The sequence below is a fragment of the Spea bombifrons genome, chromosome 12, assembly GCF_027358695.1.
Source record: "Spea bombifrons isolate aSpeBom1 chromosome 12, aSpeBom1.2.pri, whole genome shotgun sequence".
NCBI lineage: Eukaryota > Metazoa > Chordata > Amphibia > Anura > Pelobatidae > Spea > Spea bombifrons.
Window position 1 is genome coordinate 29,187,837 of NC_071098.1, and position 19,407 is coordinate 29,207,243.

The 19,407-nt window shown below is 40.7% G+C and overlaps 1 protein-coding gene across 1 annotated transcript; it reads right to left on the reverse strand.

Moving 5' to 3' along the window:
* Positions 1-6,501: 6,501 nt before the first annotated feature.
* LOC128470189 (dual specificity protein phosphatase 8-like) lies at positions 6,502-17,780 on the reverse strand. The gene is made up of 7 exons (XM_053452032.1): positions 17,551-17,780; positions 12,407-12,629; positions 11,183-11,312; positions 9,750-9,919; positions 8,904-9,063; positions 8,674-8,797; positions 6,502-8,556 (listed from the first exon to the last, which is right to left on the reverse strand). Exons 2-7 carry the CDS (start codon positions 12,617-12,619, stop codon positions 7,776-7,778), a joined length of 1,578 nt encoding a protein of 525 aa, XP_053308007.1. The 5' UTR covers positions 12,620-12,629; positions 17,551-17,780; the 3' UTR covers positions 6,502-7,775.
* Positions 17,781-19,407: the final 1,627 nt, after the last annotated feature.

A 19,407-nucleotide genomic window follows, 5' to 3' on the forward strand; every position in this document is an offset into this window, starting at 1 on the left:
CTAAAAGAGACTACAACGTGTAATGCACAACTGGTCTCTGCACTGAAAGAACGTAAAATGAAAAATAATATAAAATAATGTAAAATAATATAAAATAATAAAAATAATATAAAATAATAAAATAATATTAAATAATACAAATAATATAAAATAATAAAATGAATATTGCATAATAAAAATAATATTAAATAATACAAAACATATAAAACATTAAATCATACTAAATAATACAAATAATATAAAATAAAATTAATATTGAATAATAAAAATAATATTAAATAACACAAATAATATAAAATGATAAAAAATAATATTAAATCATACAAATAATATTAAATAATAATATTAAAATTGCATTTAAATGTCATTACAATTAAAACAAAAATAATTGTTAAAGGGATGGCAATCACTGTATAGGCGCAGCTGATTGGATTTGTATACGTTGAGCTACGCAAATTCCTTTGGGAGTATGTAAAGATCGATGCATAGCTTCATCAGGCATTTGCACTGTCCTCTTTATATATTATAAGATCCCAAATGGAATCATTTCCGAGCGTTACTAAATTACTAAAAATTTACTGTAATTTGATCCCAATGGTTATTAGTATTATTGATTGTTTTATATATAGCACCGTTATATTCCGTAGCGCTGTACAATGGGTAGAGAGGACAAGTAGTATATAACATAACAACTTGTAACCAGGATGCCTTACAGGCACACCAGGTGCCCTCACTGTATTAACCTCTATCACTTCAGCTGGGAGGCTGTTCCTCTCATCCATCACCCCCTGACCTTATTTAAAAAGGACATTTAGAGAGATTTTTAAATCCTTTGGCACGTAACTTTTATAACGCAATATTTCATATAGTAGCTCCCAGCGCAGCTGGATGACCAAACCCTTTCCAGACATAATTCTTGATTCACCCCGCTGCCATCAGGGGTAGATTGGAGAGCCCAGGAGGGATCTGGCAGGAGGCATCAGCGCCTTCTCCTGGACACCACAAACAGTGGTAGAGAGCGATTTGCTCAACGCCGAGAACCCAGTAATCGCTGGCAGTCGTAGAATATTGTTTTTCTTCCAGATAAAGTAGTTCTAGAACATTCTGTTCACATCTAATGGAGATAGTTGTTCCAGTGGATTAATTCATGGCAGGAATTCGGGTTTCCTGGAGAACAGGATGCTGACAACTTGGCCCGAATTTTATTAGTTGGCACGGTAAACACTTTTATTTTTTGTCTTGTGGCGTCTACGTTAAATAATCATTTTTTAAGGATTCATCACACTTTATGGAAACATCAAGGAACCCGACCAACTTCCTTCAATGGGTTTAACATTCTAAACGAAAACATTAAGCGCATCCCTCTGTTTTTGGGGCTATTTTTTTCCTTGGAAATCTTTCAGTATTTTTTAAAAATTATTAGAAATCAGTTTCATTTTTTTCTTGGAAATCTTTCAATATATTTTTTTAAATTATTATAAATCAGTTTCATTTTGTTTGGGGGGGCTATTGGAAATCTTTCAATATTTTTTTTTTAATTATTGAAAATCAGTTTCATTTTTGGTGGGGGGGTCTTGGAAACAATTCAGTTTTTTTTTCTTGCCTGGCAATTTTTGTACGCGTCCTAACCATTTATATTGGTTAAGAAAGGCTCCAGTCCCTCTTGCCAGCTTGTATACGTACCTATAAAGATAATGCTGGCCCTGCCACAGGCTGCCTTCCATCTCCAAACTTTTTAATTATCACTGATTGAGAAAAGGGAAAGCACGGTCTGTAGGCAGTAACCCAAAGATAAATTACGGGAGATGTGGGTTCCAAAAAGGGACTGTCTCTCTTTAAAAGGGACACTTTGGAGGTATGCATGCCCCTTTAAATAATAAAATGCCTCTTTTTAAAGTCTTTGCTCATATGTGTTCTTTCGACCTTGTGAACGAGCTCCACGTTCCATCTATAATTGTGAGAGGTCGCCACTAATTGGGGAGTGTGTACCCTTTGGCTTCGAGGCAGATGATTAAACATATCACATGCACGGCGGTGTTACCTTGGTAAGCACGTACCTGTCACTGCTTGTCTCAAATTCCCTCCAACCTCCACCCCGAATGCGAAGAGACTCATTAACCAACCCGCCGGCGCTACTACAAACATTCCTCTCGCGCGGTTTGGCAGGACAGTGAATGTCATGCTGGCTCCGTTCGGCGGGTCGGTAGTTCTAGTTCGCAACATGAAAGATTACACTTCAGATCTTGCTTGATATGGAACTGGGTCAAGAGAACAATTTTAATTAACAGGGGGGGTACTTAAATATTATAGGGGTTGGTGAGATAAAGGTAGATATAGGAATGCGGAGGGGTAAAAAGGGTTGTACTGTCAGCTCACGTGGTTTGGGTTGTGGGTCAACAAAGCAGTTATGGCTGACCTGGGTGTTCTGAGGGGTGGCAGGACCACCCGAGCAGAGACTTGGATGTCAGAGATCGGTGCGAGGTGCGTCGGGCAGCCCAAAGGTCAGGGGCGGGCGGTTTTAGGTTCTACCGACAAAGGTCAGGGCAGGAGGTGAGTTAGGAAACGTACTGTTGGCATGCGTGCATATCGCTCACGTCTGCCCGACGGGGGGGGGGGTGCAGGTGGTGTGTAGACTGCACCGGTTCCTCCCGGTACCCGGAGGGAAGACGCAACGGCGGCCACAACAGTTACATTGGATTGTTTACTTGTCTTACTTGGAGTTGGGTTCATCCATGACTGGGTTGATCTCAATGGGGACAGGAAGACAGGAAGTGCATTAGAGATAGTATTGGGACGAATAAAATGGAATAAATTCGTGCAGAGAAGAACTTTATTCTTACAACAGGGTGATAAGGGAGCCATAAACCTCGGTTATAAGAAACAAAATGTAACAATGCATCGTGCCAGCCCGTAGTTACACGTACATTCGATTTAATACGTTGTTGTTGATAGCATACCTTTAATCTACTTATAAACATTTTATTGTGTAGCTGGTACAAGGTCACAAATTCCCAACCATAAACAAATTGTGTATTACAGAGGAACAACACCAGGGGGCGCACCTGAGCAATAATAGATAAATCATTTGATACAAAGTAGTTACATTTTATTCAATAATCGTTTATGGTTAATATGATATTCAGATTCATATAAAATATACACAATACTATTAAAAAAAGGATATATATATTATTAAGTGACAAATAAATACAGGGATATCCATTAAAATAAAGGAGACGCGCCTCGCTGCCCAGTCCATTAGAAAGCTATAGCGATAATGATAAAAATGTCAGCGGGTTAATAACCTGGCAGGCATGAAAAGAAGAAACGTAATAAGTGTTTTTTCTCCTTCTTCTAGTGCTCTTTCACCTACTTTAGTGAGTTTAACACTTTAACAGCTAATATACAGTATAACATTCTACTTGTTTCTAGGGGGACTCTATCGCTTGTCTCACCCAAAGGGAATGCGTCTCCCATGGGTGTCATTGACATTCAAAGCACTGTGTCTCCATGGAAACCATGGAACAGCCAGACTATATAAAAAAGTAATTACTGTCCTGTTTTAAAGAAAATGATGTCCCGTAAACGTAAAGGCATGAAAACCTTTAACATTTAAACATTAATGTATGTGTAAATAGTGCCCACCATTCCCCCCCCCCAAAACTTGCACACATTTCTTTCGAGACTTAAAAATGTTAAATATCCGACGTGAATGACTTAAAATGTGCTTTTCTCACGAGAATCTTAAAAGAATGTCATGTAAGCATTCTGATGAGATCGTTTGCCTTTGATGATGTCATATTCCCACGGCCTGAGTCACTAATGCCTTGGAGACATGTGAGGGATGTTTTAGGTAACATCGGCTTTCTCTTGTGTTTAGGACATAATATGGTAACATTTTATAAATGGTGCCGGAATCAGTTTAAGGGATTCCGCAGTATCCTCGGTATTATACCTGGAGTCCGGTTTTCAAACTGGAGGCTGAAGAGATCAGTTGTGACAGAAACCAGTGATTGAATACTGGAAATTGCATTAAGGTTTTCTTTTTTAGGGACTCCCTAAAAAAGATTTCTTATGTTTTTGGGGTAAATATTTTTACCGACTTTCTAGTTATGATAATATCTGTAATACAGCAGGGTTTTAGTAGGATGCTCGCTAAAACACTCTGATTGCATCAGGTTATGACATCATAACCTCAAGGCTGAAGCAGGACAGGACTGGCAAGGGTGCCAGGGGGGCAATTGCAACCTGGGCCGCTTTGATTAAATTATTTTGTGCCACTGACATGTGTTTTACCTGCAATTCCACATAGAGCCACCAGGGGGTCTGAAGTAAAAGGGTTCCAAATACTCACGGAATGAATCCCTTCTGTGTGTTCTTTATGGGTTTTTATGTATTCTCTCTTTGCTGATCTGTTCTAGATGAGTCTGGAAAGCATACTTTAGGCATTTTGTTTCCAAATGTGCTTTAGGTTGCTTTTTAGCTGAGCCACCAGGCTAGAATTACCCCCCCCCCAGGCTGAATGTTACCAGCCCTTCCTCCGATTCCAGAACATGGAGGGTGATGGGAGAGACAGACGTGGGGCTCCCCAAATATTTCATGTTACTGCAGAATCCAGGAAACCCATTTTTACAAGAAACACCTTTATCGTCTGCGCTCTGGATTCACGTAGCGATATTAAACAACAAAGGATTGTGAGACGCAACCAGCACGATACAAACCATCAAGTTTATCCTCCATCTGCCGATCCTTGTTGGCCGGGCAGGGACCTGACTGTAGCAACAGCTGTGACCCAGATATACGCTTCGCTGCCAAACATAGTCCGATGTTTATTAGCAACGCAATAAACAAGCAAAGAAGAAAAAAGAGAGAGAGAGATTCACATATTTATTATTGTCAACCGGAGAGGGGCAAGGGACCAGTTCATGCACCTGCTAAAAAACAGAACTATTATGTACCTGCGCATGGAGAAAAACAACTGAGGGAACATCATCGTACAAATAAATATCTCCATTAATTTATTCAAAATGGCCTCGGTGTCAGACAGATATAGCTGAACCAGGGGCCCCTATAGCCTTCTCTAGGACCACTTTATGTCAGTGGGCACTATGGGCACCACCCCGTGGATTACTAATACCCGGGGGGGGCCGGTTACAGATTTTGTTTAGAGGATATGATCTAGTAAGCTGTATAGATTCAGAGGCCTTAACTGCAGAAAAATATTTTTTCTAATTTTGATTAAAGTAAAGGAACGCACGTTTTACGTATTCTGCCCAAAAGCCTATAAATGCTTTAAAATGACCCTGCCCCATCCTGGAACATTAACGTTATCATAAAACATATGTAGTTATGTACCTATATCCATATGTATTTATGGCTGTATATAGTTTGCAGAAGGTCAAACAAAAATGGTGGCGGCACTAGGCAAGGTTGACCGCTCTTCAGCTCTAAAGAACTTCAAAATTTCATTTAAAGAACAAGACTGTAAAGACTGTACGTTCAACTAATAAAGAAGAGAAAAAAGAAAGTAGAGTGCAAAATGGCCGCCTAGATGTTTCTTGGCAACTGTTTTGGAACTTTTCAACTTTTCTTTCTCTGTTTTGGACGCTAAGAGTTTAACGATATAACAGCCCGGCTCTTTTCTGTTTAACTCGTAAAAGGAAACTATGTCTTGTAATTCAATGGTTCTTTGTAAACATGTAAGTCGTTTTGATGTATCCCCATCACGGAGTGATCCTCTTCCAAACAGTACCTTTAGGAGTTTGGTCCTTTTCTTTGGGTATGATTGATGTCATATCATTGATGTCATATCCTGGTGCTCCCCTTTAGGTCATACACTGGAGGGGATACTATGGGTGTCTGAGCTGGCTCAGCATCGACCTCTACAGTATCAAATGTCTATTGAGCTGGGACCCATTGGGTGATCTATTGGGTGATCTGCCCCTGTAATGCCGCGGAGGGGTTGCTGCCCCTGGACCCGCCAGCCCATGGCAGAATATGCTGCTTGGTGAGTGTGTTGATGTATGTTTGTAAGAGCATGAATGGAATGACTGGGCATGGTGAATATGGCAATGCATTGAACACTAAGGAAAGAAGGTAACATCAGCGTCACACGAAAAGCTGAAACGGATATATAATATATATTAAACTCTGAGCGGAAGCAGTCTCGCCGTGATGCCAGTTTATATTATTTTTATATTATTTTTTTTTAATTATTTATTATTATTTAAAATATTTAGAATTACTGTTCTTCATTAAAACAAAAATTTGAAAATAAAAAAACCCAAACCCTAATAAAAAAATGTATATGTAAATACCGGAACTCCCAGCCCGGGGCACATAATGTATTGTTCAGTCTATACCAGCAGGCAGCCATCTTTGACTGCAGGATTTATGCGCCTCTATAAAAATGTAATGCTTATCACAAAAACAAAAAGCATATGATAAGTGTGGACCGCGTGTATATACGCGGTAGAAAAATAACAACGTGAAACAAAGATATCAAAGTTTCTGTTCTTTTATTATTATTATTTACAGATACCAGATCGGGGTACAGGATGTTTAAATGTATATAGCATCTCTTTCATATTTCTGTATGTTTTTTTTCCTCCCCTTTTGGGAAGTACTCATTTTTTTTTAACTACTGAAATAAATAAATAAATTAACAAACAAACCGAGGCTTTGCAAAGGAGTCCTTTTAGCAGGTATCGGAGTCTGGGTGCAGTAACTCGAACTTGTCATCACAACAGAAATACTAGCAGCTTCGATGGGCATTGACAGAAGCGAGAGGAAATTAAAATACATTTATAAATAAATAATGAACCAAAAACAAGTCAAAGTACAATATTTTACCACCTGTTTGTGACGAGGACGGTAATGGCGTCCTTTTGTGTTTAAAAGTTTTTTGTTTATTTTTATCCTGAGAGGTGGGTCATGTACGGCGCTGCCTAATGGAGCAACCCCCAACATGCGCGGTTATCATTAAATAATATCACAGCAATAACAGAAGAAAAGATATAAAGGTGGTAACGTATAGTCACAGACATAGCTTAGCTTCTAAGGCATCCCTTTTCGCAGGGCCTAGAGGCAAAGGGCCACCAGGTTCACCCCTAATCTCGTTGTACAATAACAGGGATCAAGATGGGATGACAGTTTGTTGCAATAATCCAGGTATCCCGGTGGGTAAGGAGCGGGCCAGATTTCCTAAAAGGATCGTCGTATCACTCGATAAAAAGAAGAAGAAACAAAAGTGAAGTAGAAGGTATTGGGGTACACAAAGCTTTTGCTGTCTCTGCTTATTTGACCATCTTATCCAAATCTTAATAAGTCAAATAAAATGCAGGCGTATCCGTATCCAGCCTACGAGGGTCACTGGAACAGGAGAGAGTCAGCGCGGAGGCCTAAACACCTTCTAAAAGGTCTGTAACCGAAAATGAGGGCAACAAACATTAAGCCCCAAGAGACGGCGGACCTCTGATCCTGCCTCGCTGATGATTCGCAGGTCACCACAAACCGAATTCTGGTCGCCACCATCAACCGTCAAATCGTTCAGTTTTGTTCATTCAATATGAAGAAACAATTAACGTGGTTATTCCTCAGCCTGCTACTGGAGCATCGCTCTGGGATCTTTAGCATGCGGAAAAGGAAAGGTTTTGGGCAAGAAAACCAGCAGGTTCTTCAAATATTTCTTCATGGATCCCTAATATGCTTTCCTGTCTACACACAAGCAGCCTTTGAGATGTGGAGCTTTTGAAGAAGGCGACCTTGTGTGTCCCTCACAGAGGCACAGGGGAAATAGTTCTCGCTCTTGGACTGACGTCCAAGTTCTTCTCCTTTAAAAAGGTTTGGCTTTTGCAGTTGGGAATGTTTAGCGTAAACGGGCGCTGAGGTCCATCGTCGAGCTTCTTTGTGTTTGCCCGTCGTTTTTTAAAATTTTCTGGGCTATGTTGTTGCTCCCAGTTTTCCTTTGGCCTTTCTTTCTGTCCCATCTTTGGTTGAGCCTCTTCCTCTTCCGAATAGTAATACAAGAAGTTAAGTCCAAAGCCCAAAAAGCGATCCCACAAACCCATCGGCTTGGAGGAGAGCGACTGGGACGGCACCAGCTGTGACATGGACGGCGTGCGAAAGTTGTTGTGCGTTTCGACGGAGGCGCATAGAGGTGTGTATACGGATTTAATGTCCAGAGAGAAGGAGCGCTTCAAACTACTAATCTCACGTCGATGGTCTGAGGAGATCCCCATGGAGGTAAACCGGCTCTCCAGAGTCGTTCCGGACTCCATTTTTGTGCAGGAACCATCTAGTTTGGTAGCCTCGATCGCTACCTCTACTTCCTGAGAGTTAGCACTGAGATTGCTGTTGCTTTGGCAAGGCTGTTCCCCAAACGTCTGCTCTTGGGCACACGGGCGATCGAAGCTCCTTCTGTCTGTAGGACTGACTTCAGGAGATGGATCGTCGGCTCCGGTGGGTGGAGAAGCGGCTATACTCATTTCGTATTCAAGGAGTTGTCCGAGGAAGTTAAAGTTGGGGGAAATGGTAGGTCGCTTCTCTTTAACAAACCTACGGAATAAATTGTAAATGTGCATCTGTGCTTCATTCATTGCCACGGTTTCAAGTGTTGTTCAAAAGATAAAGAACTAGCTCAAGAAGCAAATTCTGCACCTAATATGTTTTTACCTGTAGGCATCATCCAGAGAGAGTCCCATGGACCTCATAATATAGGCAATCGCGACAGCTGCCGAGCGGGAGATTCCAGCTAGACAATGGACCAACACTTTACCATTTACCAATTCCACTTTTTCTGGAGAGAAAAAAAGACAAAGAAGAGTGAGCTCTTGTTAATAATGTAACACATGCATACGAGCCTGGCTCTTATCCGCTAGGGTAAGACAATGAGAGTTACGTACCTATAAACTCAACGGCTGCGCTGAGCCAGGGCAGGATCTTCTCACAGTAGCTGTCGTTGATGGGGATTCGTAGGAAGTGGTTGTCGGGAATGAAGAGGGGCTTTGGACAGCTGTAACTGACGTTCAGCACATGAGTGATGCCGTTCTGACTAATCACCTCCTGCGAAGACATTAAAGAAGAGATAGAAATTAATGCGAGTTATGAACGATGAATCGCAAGAACATATCTCCATGACTCCATGTTTTAACTAATATTAGTATAAAAGTCCCATTTGTCTGTTCAGTAATGCTCCTTAACCATTGGGTTCCGCTTCTTTTTGATTTTCGACAATGGTAACAGTGTAACACCAGCAATCACAGACAGCTGAGACCTGATTGCACTCGTCTTTCACACATTCTGGGAATGAAAGAAGCATTTGTTCTATTTAAATTATTACGACACCGGATTAGGTGTTTGTATCCTTATCATCCGTCATCTGGCATTAACAAGCACGTGTTCCATGAACGTCGATCGAATCGACCAATCCCCTCTCGTTTCATGCACCATGTGACACAACAAAAGAAGCCTGAACGGACCGGTTTAACAGAGCTACGAGAAAATAAACCATGGCCTATATTCAGTTGGAAAAACAGAGTATTTGGCTCCAAAGTAACAATAAAAATTCTTCCAGAGGCTGAACCGAGAGGCTCCGGGAACTCCTAGCAGAGACCACACAATTTAATGATTTGCTTCACCAGAGAGTGCCAGGCGTGAGATATATTGACCACGGAAAGCAATTACGCGGCTCCAGCCTGCGATCTGTTTGGCGAATTCCCCGCCACCCACTTATATTGATGACGTCGTACCTGGTTCATGACATCATTTTGCGAGCCAAGGTAGAGGTGCGGTAGGATGCGCGTTACGGAGACGGTGGAGGTGGAGAGACAGGGCTGGGATATGCTTGTGTGCAGTATGTTGGTGGTCGTCCTTCCTTCGCACAGATTTGGGAACTGAGACGAGAATTCTGCAAATCCGCCTGGAAAACATAAAACCCAGATAGTTAGAAAAACTAAAAAGGGTTATTTTTGATAACATTTATAACGTCTTTGGACGTAACAACCTGGCGTGTACCTGAATTCTGCTCATTTTATATACTTTTAACTCTTTGTAACATTTCTTTATAACTAGAAGAAGTGGCGTTATATACAACCCCCAAATGTCCCTTGTATAAGGGGTTCCATGTCAGCCAACTAAGTTAGTTGATGACATTTGCAATGGAGGTCAAGCACAGGGTGGTTCATATTATATTCTAAGTAAAACAGTAGGGTTCAAAAGTTATCTAGTGATCAAGATTCATGTGAAGGAGTCGGGAACAAAATCAGCCGCCGATATCCAGCTGCAAATCCCATCACACCCGGTTTAATTTGGAGGCTCTGGTTCAACGCCGGTTAAAGGGACAAAGCTGATCCACTTTCAACACGCATAACGCATGCCTTCTGCTCCCTATTTTTGGCAAGCTACCCAATTTGGATGGGGCATAGCGATGCGATCACGGCATTTACCATTTAAAGCGGGATGACTGCATTGATAACCCAGCGTTTCTCAGGGACAAGTTGATTTGTGTGCGTGAGAAAATTGGATTCTGTCCTGGGAGATGGCGCAAAGCCAACTCATAATATACAGTACATATCCCGCTAAGGAGGAAAGCTCCATACCCCCCCATATATATATATATATATATATATATATATACTGTATATATGTGTAGTATATGTGAAGTCATACATAAAGCACAACGGAACACTAGTTTCACTGAATGATAAATATTTAATTCCCTCTCTCTGGGGCTTCATTGAAGGCTTTCTCCGCAGCGATGACCTCAGTCAGAAATGGATTACGGATTACGTATCACAGAATGAAATCCTATAAGAGGTTCATCCGCTGACTACCGACTCTTAAAACCTGATATCACTCGGAAAAAAAGATAAATTTAGTCAATCGGATGTTTCTGGACTGAATGGGGGGTAAAGAATCAATGAAAGCGTCAGCAACATTTTTTTTTGTCAATGACCTGCGTGCGGCTTTATCTTATTTTATGATAAACCAGGGGCCTTCAACAAGAAACCTCCAGCTGTTAAGCCAATGGACAACACTCACAGCCAGCCACATTTCTAAATGATTTAGGACTCCGACTCCCAACTTACCGCTACAGTTACCGAGAACACATAAGGTGGGATGGAGTATAGGAATACCTTTATAATTCAATAATTAAAGGAAATTTATTCTGAATTTCACTTACCTTCTAGTAAAGAAACAGACGTGTACTTCTTCTCCAGCTTTCCCACAACCAAGGACACAAAATGTCCCGCTAATATTTCATGGTTACCCTGATCATAAACCACCACCTGCTTCTCGAAGGAAGGGTCGATCTGCAAGTGAAACCATAAGGGAGAACCATAAGCTTTATTATACAGTAGAAAGGGTATGGCTCTTATAGAAGTATTGGGGTAAATTTGGAGAATCCACATTTTGAAGGAATCTGGGGCTCTACTCTATTGAACTGTGGTGGTGGTTCCTAATTGCCTGAGGACCTTCAGTGTTCTAATTCTGTTAACGGCATAGAACCCGCTATAAAAAGGTTAAATGTAGCAATTCTTGAATTCTACATTCTGTCCATATGGTCCAACTAACTCTACAATTCCTAGATGTCCAGGTTTTTTTAATTGGCCAAACTAATCTAAGGTTCCAGACAGGCTGGAGAACACACGTTCAGTGCGGTGGGGAGTTGCGCACCCCATTGACAGCAAAGGGGTTAAAGTAGGGGCTTTTGGGGCAGCTGAGTCATTCAGAGGCCATATTGATTAATCTGACTCACCAGAGTTCAAGCAGCTCTTTCCCAACTAACTTCTCGGTTGACGTGAAGCTAATTGGGAACGGCCGACCAAGTAAGATCAGCGCGTGACTCAGACTGGGGAAAAACCCAATTTGGCATAACGTAGGCATATCAGTGCTTAAACAGAGCGCAGGTTGGGGGTGTTTTACACTTTCACGATGAAGGAAGTAACGTGATCTTGTCTACTAGAAAGAGCTTTTCATTACTATATAGACTAGTTAAGCCATATTAATGATCATAATACCTGAAGCTCGCAAGCAGCTGCCATATTACTAATCCTATAACCCTGGACAAGGATAATTACCCCTAAAATGCCTCAGATTGGTATATGATCACCCCAAAACAGGATAGGTAGCAACAGGCCAGGGAGGACATTTCTTCCCAAGCACCATAGGCGCCAATGACTTCCACCATCTTTGACACTTGCTTATCCCTAACCAGAGCTCCTAGGAGCCCCCAAGGGTTGGAGACAGCATCTCGAAGGGGCATCAACCAGTGGAGCTCTTCCTAACACTCATCGATCTCCTATAGTCCCTTTCTAAGAATGATGAAACATTGTAATAGGACTAATCTAGACATTTCTATGAATTTAAGTTTAAGACTGGATATCCCGGCGTGTTTGCAGCTCACCTTTGGATGGCGTGGCAAAACAAGTAACTCTTTCAGGAGACGTTTCCGAGCCAGCTTGGAGCCACAGAGGTTCACCGAACCCACCACATGGAGGTTATTGTACTCGCTAAAGGAGCGGCAGTCAATCACCAGGACCCCTTCGCTGTCCTCTCGCAAAATCCCGGCCAGTTTTTGTGCCTGCATAGCTTGAGGTGGCTTCCTCTCTCCACCCATTATGGACGGTCTGTGGGAACACAACAACATTAAATACGTAGATTCGTGGCTGCCGCCTTCGTACGTCAGATGCACGGTATATATTTCTTACAACAACAAGAGCTCTCGGTGAGAAACACCAGCAGAGGTTGATTCTTATGGGATTCTTATGTCCCCTGACAATTCTTTTTAAAGAACCAGCAGCTTCTACTGGGTATCCGCCATATAAACAAAGATACGGCTTAGAGCGTGATAACTTAAAAATACAATGTTTCTATATGGAAAAACAGTTAAATATGTAAATATATACAAATTTTCCAATATCCTTTTCTTTTATTTCAAATGTAACGTTATTTTTAGATCGTTAGCTCTAATGGCCAGAGCTATACGCTAGCTTTGGGCAAAATATTGAAAATCGCTTCCACGGTACTATTATGGGCTCTAATGTGATCGGGAACCAAATGTTACACTTCCTGAAACGTCTCATGAGCCAAGAGTGGTCAAGTGACATAGGTCACAACGTATGTGACGTATAAATTGCCGGGAACGAGGTATTTCCTGGTGTAGAAAGCGCTACTTTCTGCCTATTTTCCACCGAGCCATTCCCTACACGTGTCTCTGATCCAACATGTCCCAAACATTATTTTCCCCGTTGTAAAGCTCTGTTAAAGCCTCATTAATAAATGATAATTATATCAGTGCTTCTTCTTTAAGTAGGCAGGAGGAATGTTCCCTGTTGCACTTCTTATCTTGAGTAAGACTAAGTAGGACACAACAGGAAGTACACAGTGCAAAGGAAATATGCTTCCCCCAGCTCATTAAAAAAAAAACCCACAAGCAATCTAAAATATCTTTAGGGATTTCAAGGCTTTAAAACCATTCACACATCTCTACGCAACCAGGCCTCGACCGGCCACAGAGCAAATTCTCATATATCTACACAGATTCTTGCAAGAGTGAGCCCGCCATCTCGGAAAACAATTTAAATGCCTGAGATAATTCGTGCCCGTTTGGTCTGTGACCATTATAATAATAATTATATTAAATAATGTTCATTAAGGGCATATATTCTGATAATAATTCATGGCAGGATCCTTCAGGGAGAAGATCTTCTAAACATAACGACCGATGCTTTCATCGTGAATGTTTCTTTTAAATACGTCTACCTACAGAGGAACAAAGACTTCAAAGACCCCAAAGAGACAAAGCATTTAATATGAACCTTCCGCAACAAAAGCGTATACATTAATCAGAATTCTGGTATATATACTGGGGTTGGCCTGATGAAGCTCATTACGGCGGCATCATTAAAAGCCTCCTCCGCTTTCCTGGTTCATTCACTGATAATGAAACAAATATGAAGGGGCTTTAAAAAAAAGACATTACGTTGCCAATCAGGAGGGCAGATGTTGGTATATATTTTGTTCTGTTTAGCCCATTTCAGCTTTTTGAGCCATTAAGATTAAAAAAACAAAAATAAGCGTACAATTTCTGCTTTTTTACTGTATATTTTTATGGGTAATGTTGCACGGTAGAAACAAAGGCAGAAAAAGGTGGGTTAAAAAAAAGGAGACGGGTTTTAACAGGGGAAGAAAGACAATGGAGGAACGACAAAGAGACAAAAACTGACATCAGATGGCAACATTCTGTTATTGTTCTATTTTTGCATCTATTTATCTTGATATAATAATGAAACGCATTCTTCTATGTAAAGGCCATCTTCAGTGCCATGCAGGACATCAGCTTGGCCTTGTAGTCAGGAAAGCACGACTGACCCAACGAATGACATCATTAATCAAACGATCTGTGACCTCGTACAAAATAGGCATTTGATTATTTCTGCCTTCTTCTGCCGAGGGATGGTAAACATTGTAACAGCGACGTCCCCTCTGCTCTGCTCTGCACTAAAAAGGGTTAAGGCAGGACCCTCCCCTTCATAAAGCCCGTTCGTAAGATAAACGGGGGTAATTGGGGCAGCGTGAGGCATTGGGTGCCGAGTAATGCCCCTTTAATTCACAGGAAAGCTATTTCCAGCAGCGGGAGTTAATGGAAGTACTTAATCATGGTGTATTTCTGCAAGGGTGGACGTAGGCCTGGTATAGCTCACCGCGCATACACAATAGATCGCGTGTTAGGTCTCTAATTCAGAGCACACTCTTCTAATTGTAACACGCAACGGCATTTATTATAAGCCAATAAAAATAATGCGGGTCTCCTTAAAGAAAATATTTCAGGATGGATTCCAAGACAGGGTTGCGAGTCGGGGAGCTTTGGCGAAAAGAACCCTAAAATATATCACAATGAATCTAGAGTGTAAGCTTATGAGTCGAGCCCTGTTTCCCTAATGTATCGGCTGGTCTTAGTCGGTCGGTTCTAGTTCTGTCGGACCCTTTAAATGTAGAGACTGTGAGAATCTAAATCTAAAATTGTAAATTTTTTCCCCATAAACGCGGATAGAAAGATTCACCAGAACACAACTTTATCCATAAAACATTCAAAGTACAGACACGAGCATAAAACATCACATATGGACGGATTACACTCATTACATAAACAAAACATCCATGGGCCAACTTATAAAAACTCAAGTTTTATTAACTTTGACCTATTTCCGAGAAATCAAAGAGGTCGAGCAAAAAAGGGATTAAAAATCCAAATTTTAGGTCTGTCATTCATTCCTTCTAGAATTCATCCTACATAAAAAAAGGACCATTGATTTTTGTTTTCATGGAAAATGTGAATGCAATTGAATTAGTCTCTGTTCGGTCTGGGTGATGAAAGATGGAAGCAATGAAAGTGGAACTGTTAATATTTTATAAGTGAAATACTCTCTCCTCGCTCAGCGTGTTCTGCAGGAAGCGCAGGGAGGACGGACTCGGGGATTTTCCCCACGCAGGAACTTTAAATAATTAAAGTCACCAACGACAGGCGGTAACCTGGTTTAAATTCTTTCATTTAAAAGGAGCCTTAAAACCGACCAGCTACAAAACAGAACATATATTATTCACTTATAAGGGAATTCCCAACATATGTATCTATAAGTCTCTATAGAGATCTGGATGATATATAGAATATCTAAATTATTATATATTTTTATAGGGTTTTTAAAAGAAAAGAAAACAGTCTGTTTTGACAGTTTAGTGAAAACATATCTTGGTAAGAGTTTCCAGTAGAAAATTAAAAGAAAAGGATGCAAAAATAGGGGTAATGTGATAAAAACTAATATTTACCCCAAAATAATGTATAAAAAAAAGGTACATAGATATCTCAATAATAAGACGCATATTTTGTATTGAGTATGTAAACTTGAAATATATATATAAGTAAAAATATATATAAAATGTCTAAATATGTATTTTTTTTTTATCTGATTTCACTTTAGAAAATCTCAGTGGAAAAAAAAAATTCTAAAAAGAAAAAAAAAATCCCATTTTCAAAATAGTGCATTATTATGTATTTGTATTTGAGATCCCATCAAAGTGTTAAATTTATTTCCTAGAATTATGAGCTATTTTATAACATATGATGTCTGAGACTATAGATAACTCGCTAACCAGCAACAGCCTTGTTTGGTATAAGCATTAGGTCATAAGTGAAAGAAAAAAAAAAAAATTAGGCGATGAGGTCATCCAAAAAACATGGACGCTTATTTTGTGATGTAATGGGATACCAGAGAGATGAGTTATTGGCTCTGAAATAATGTTTCACTGGGGCAGTTATATCTGGATTGAAGCTTCACCCTGTTACACGGGTCTGCAGGCGTTACATTGTACAGCGCTGCAGAATACGATGGCGCTATATAAACCAATAAATAATAATAATATGTTCCCATAAATCAGATTCTGCACTGCTTCGCTATGGATTCAAAATATTTAAATAAATATTTAAAATATGATTTTCTTTAAATGTCTAAATCTTAAATAATAATGGGGATAATAAGAGTTCTTGCTCCTGCATTTTAGAAGGTTTTTCTCAAATCATGAAATGAAAAACAGGCCCGGTTTCAAAATGATTAAACTCGGCAATATATCCCTGATTTACAAAAAACGAGATGAGACATTAACCCTAGGCTGGCCACAGACCTCATTTGAAGGAAAACCACATAAAGCAGAAACACATTAGTCGAACAAAAATCCCCTGTTTTAAGTCCGCAATGTGTTAACGCACTTCATTCGACAACCCAACAGAACAAAAAAATATAATAATAATAATAATAAATAAAATATAAAATATAATAATAAAATATAGTATTTTATCCATTTTCTCTTAGATTTTAAGGATTTTTTTTTTTTTTTTACGCCTCCTTTCCTTCCTTGTCCCGCTTCCAGTAATGCGCAAGATATGTGGAATTCCCGGGATTAAGGAGCCATGTACAGGAAGCAGAGAAGGTTAAAAAAAATGCATGGAGCGGCTTGAAAATATGCGGAAAATGTAAGGAGCCAAGACAGGGGAAAAGAGCAGGATAGCAAAGGGAGGGAGCGAGGCTCGATGCGGATACATAGAGAGAAATAATAATAATAATTAAAAAATCCAAAAAAAAGACGAATATTCTGAATTAGAATGATCATGGCGCAGAAGAACGGAAAAATCATTACCAACCCGATCCTTCTCAACGCAGTGAATTCCAATCAGCCGCGGATCCCCTAGGTCAGGAGCGGAGAGCTGGATACCAACAGCTGCTTAGGGGGGATTACCTCTGCTTTACCCGGCGAAATAAGACCAGCTGGGTTATTAAAAGGAGGAATGGTGCAAGGGTGGCTGCAAGCTCACAGAGGAGCTCCATACGCCTATAGCCCCCGCTGAGTCCCCTATATATATTTATCTATATATATATACATAGACAGGCATCCTGCATGGTGAGATGGTGGTACCTGAATGGCATTGATCCCAACACAATGCATGCAAACCCAAACTGGGATATACTGGTAGAATGGAGCTGCACCAGCCCTTACCTTTCCAATGGCTTTGGTGTAAGATCGCCTGGTTTGCAGCAAGGGACTCCAGCAGCAGCACCAGCACCAGCAGCAGTAGTAGTACCTGCAGGAGCCTCAGCCAGGCAGAGTCAGGAGGCAGCAGATCTGAGTTTCAGGTGTCCAGTACTATATTGTTATGATGACTGGAGCCAGCAGAGAGGGATGAGGTAATGTGATGGGAGGGAGGGAGGGAGGGAGGAGAGCCTGTGGTGGTGGTGGTTGGAGAGAGAGGGGGGGGGTTGTTAAAAATAACTCAGGTTGATGTCATCTCCAGCCAATCAGAAGCCACTCCAGGCAGAGCTGTGATGTCACCTCTCTGCCTGATTAAAACAATCCCTTGGTGGATTTTCCACTGACACACACCATTAACCCTTTCTCTGAATGACTGAATCAGCATACAAAAGGGAAACTAAATGGAGCATTATGTACGCGGGAGAAAGAATGCACACAATCTACACCGTTTATCGATACATTTAGAGATACGGAACGCATTCCATTGTTTTTATTTTCTTTGCAGAGCAACATTGTATTAATATGACCGATTTATACAAGTGTTGCAATGCAAAGAAAATAAAAAAAAACGTCATTTATAAAATTTCTGTTCACAACATTATTAACCCCTCTCTACCTTTACAGAATCTAACGGGGTGCTTAATTTGTATCTGATTAAAAAATCATTGGTTTATTGCGAAGTTGTAGCAAACGCGGTTGTTTGTACATTAATACAGCAAATCCGCTATATTTGTCGCCATGATGTAATCGCTAACGCCGCAGCCCGAGGAAGCCCTTTTACAATATTATTATTTATATATTTATTTTTGCAAATTTCAATCCCAAATTTATCTCCGAACCCTCTGGGATGTTATTGGTTAAGATGAAGCTCTGTTCGGTAGAAGCCTCCGAATTTTGGGGCAATAATTATCTTTGTTCCTTTGTGTCGGTGCGATATGCCCTCTGCTCCTCGACTGGCGCATTATTCCAGGTGGCGGTGCATTATAAATGTATCCTGCAGACCGCAGCAAATCCACTGCATGCAGCTGGCTAACTGCGTCCACGCATGGTGCCCAAGGAGCATGAAACGCGATTATTTTCTGCATGCGTCACATTTTTCCCGCTTTGCAATATATTTCGGTCCCTGGGATCCGAATGATTTCAACTATTGCTGAATTAAACAATGGTATCACTTCTAGATTGTAAGCTCCCTCGAGCAGGGCCCTCGTTACCTTTTATTTCTAAAAGTCGAGATTGTTATGTGAGGCGCTACTTGTTATGTCCTTCCTCTTTCCCCATTGTACAGCGCTGCGGCATACGATGGTGCCATACAAACCAATAAATAATAGTAGTAGATACAGAAAAAGACAGACAGGAAACAGAGTCAGGGAAGGGTTAACGCGTTCCGCGCAGGGTGCTTTTGGGTTGATGTGATGAATGAGTTAGTAACCGGACCTGGTTTATGTGCAAAAATGGCACAGTATGGCTTTTTGTGAAACAATTGCAAATATATATGTTCTAGACGGGTATTTTTTATTCCATACCTGCGATACCCTCCTACCCTGCAAACATTCTGAGCGCCTTGAAAAGAGGGGCAACAGGGGAACCTTTTCTTTGTTTAGAATAAATGTTTGGGGTTTTTTAACAATTTTTATCATCCCCCCCCCCTCAAAATTCAAAATCAGCCTGACTCGTTAATTACTATGTGTTCCCTATTGAATTCCAAAATTCAGGCAGGGGGGTAACAGTCATGGTTACAACTGCAACCGGGCCCACAACTCTAGGGGTCCAGGCGACTCCTGCTACCTTTTGTCCGCCCCTTTAAAGCCGTTGGGTGCCGGTAAT

Bases quoted from the DNA above. Each gene is read 5' to 3' on its own strand.
- LOC128470189 (XM_053452032.1), bottom strand. From the start codon at position 12,619: ATGGGTGGAGAGAGGAAGCCACCTCAAGCTATGCAGGCACAAAAACTG. The intron at 9,920-11,182 runs GTAAGTGAAATT...TATGTTTTCCAG, and splicing joins GTCTGTTTCTTTACTAGAAG to GCGGATTTGCAGAATTCTCG. The intron at 8,557-8,673 runs GTAAAAACATAT...TTTATTCCGTAG, and splicing joins TCTCTGGATGATGCCTACAG to GTTTGTTAAAGAGAAGCGAC.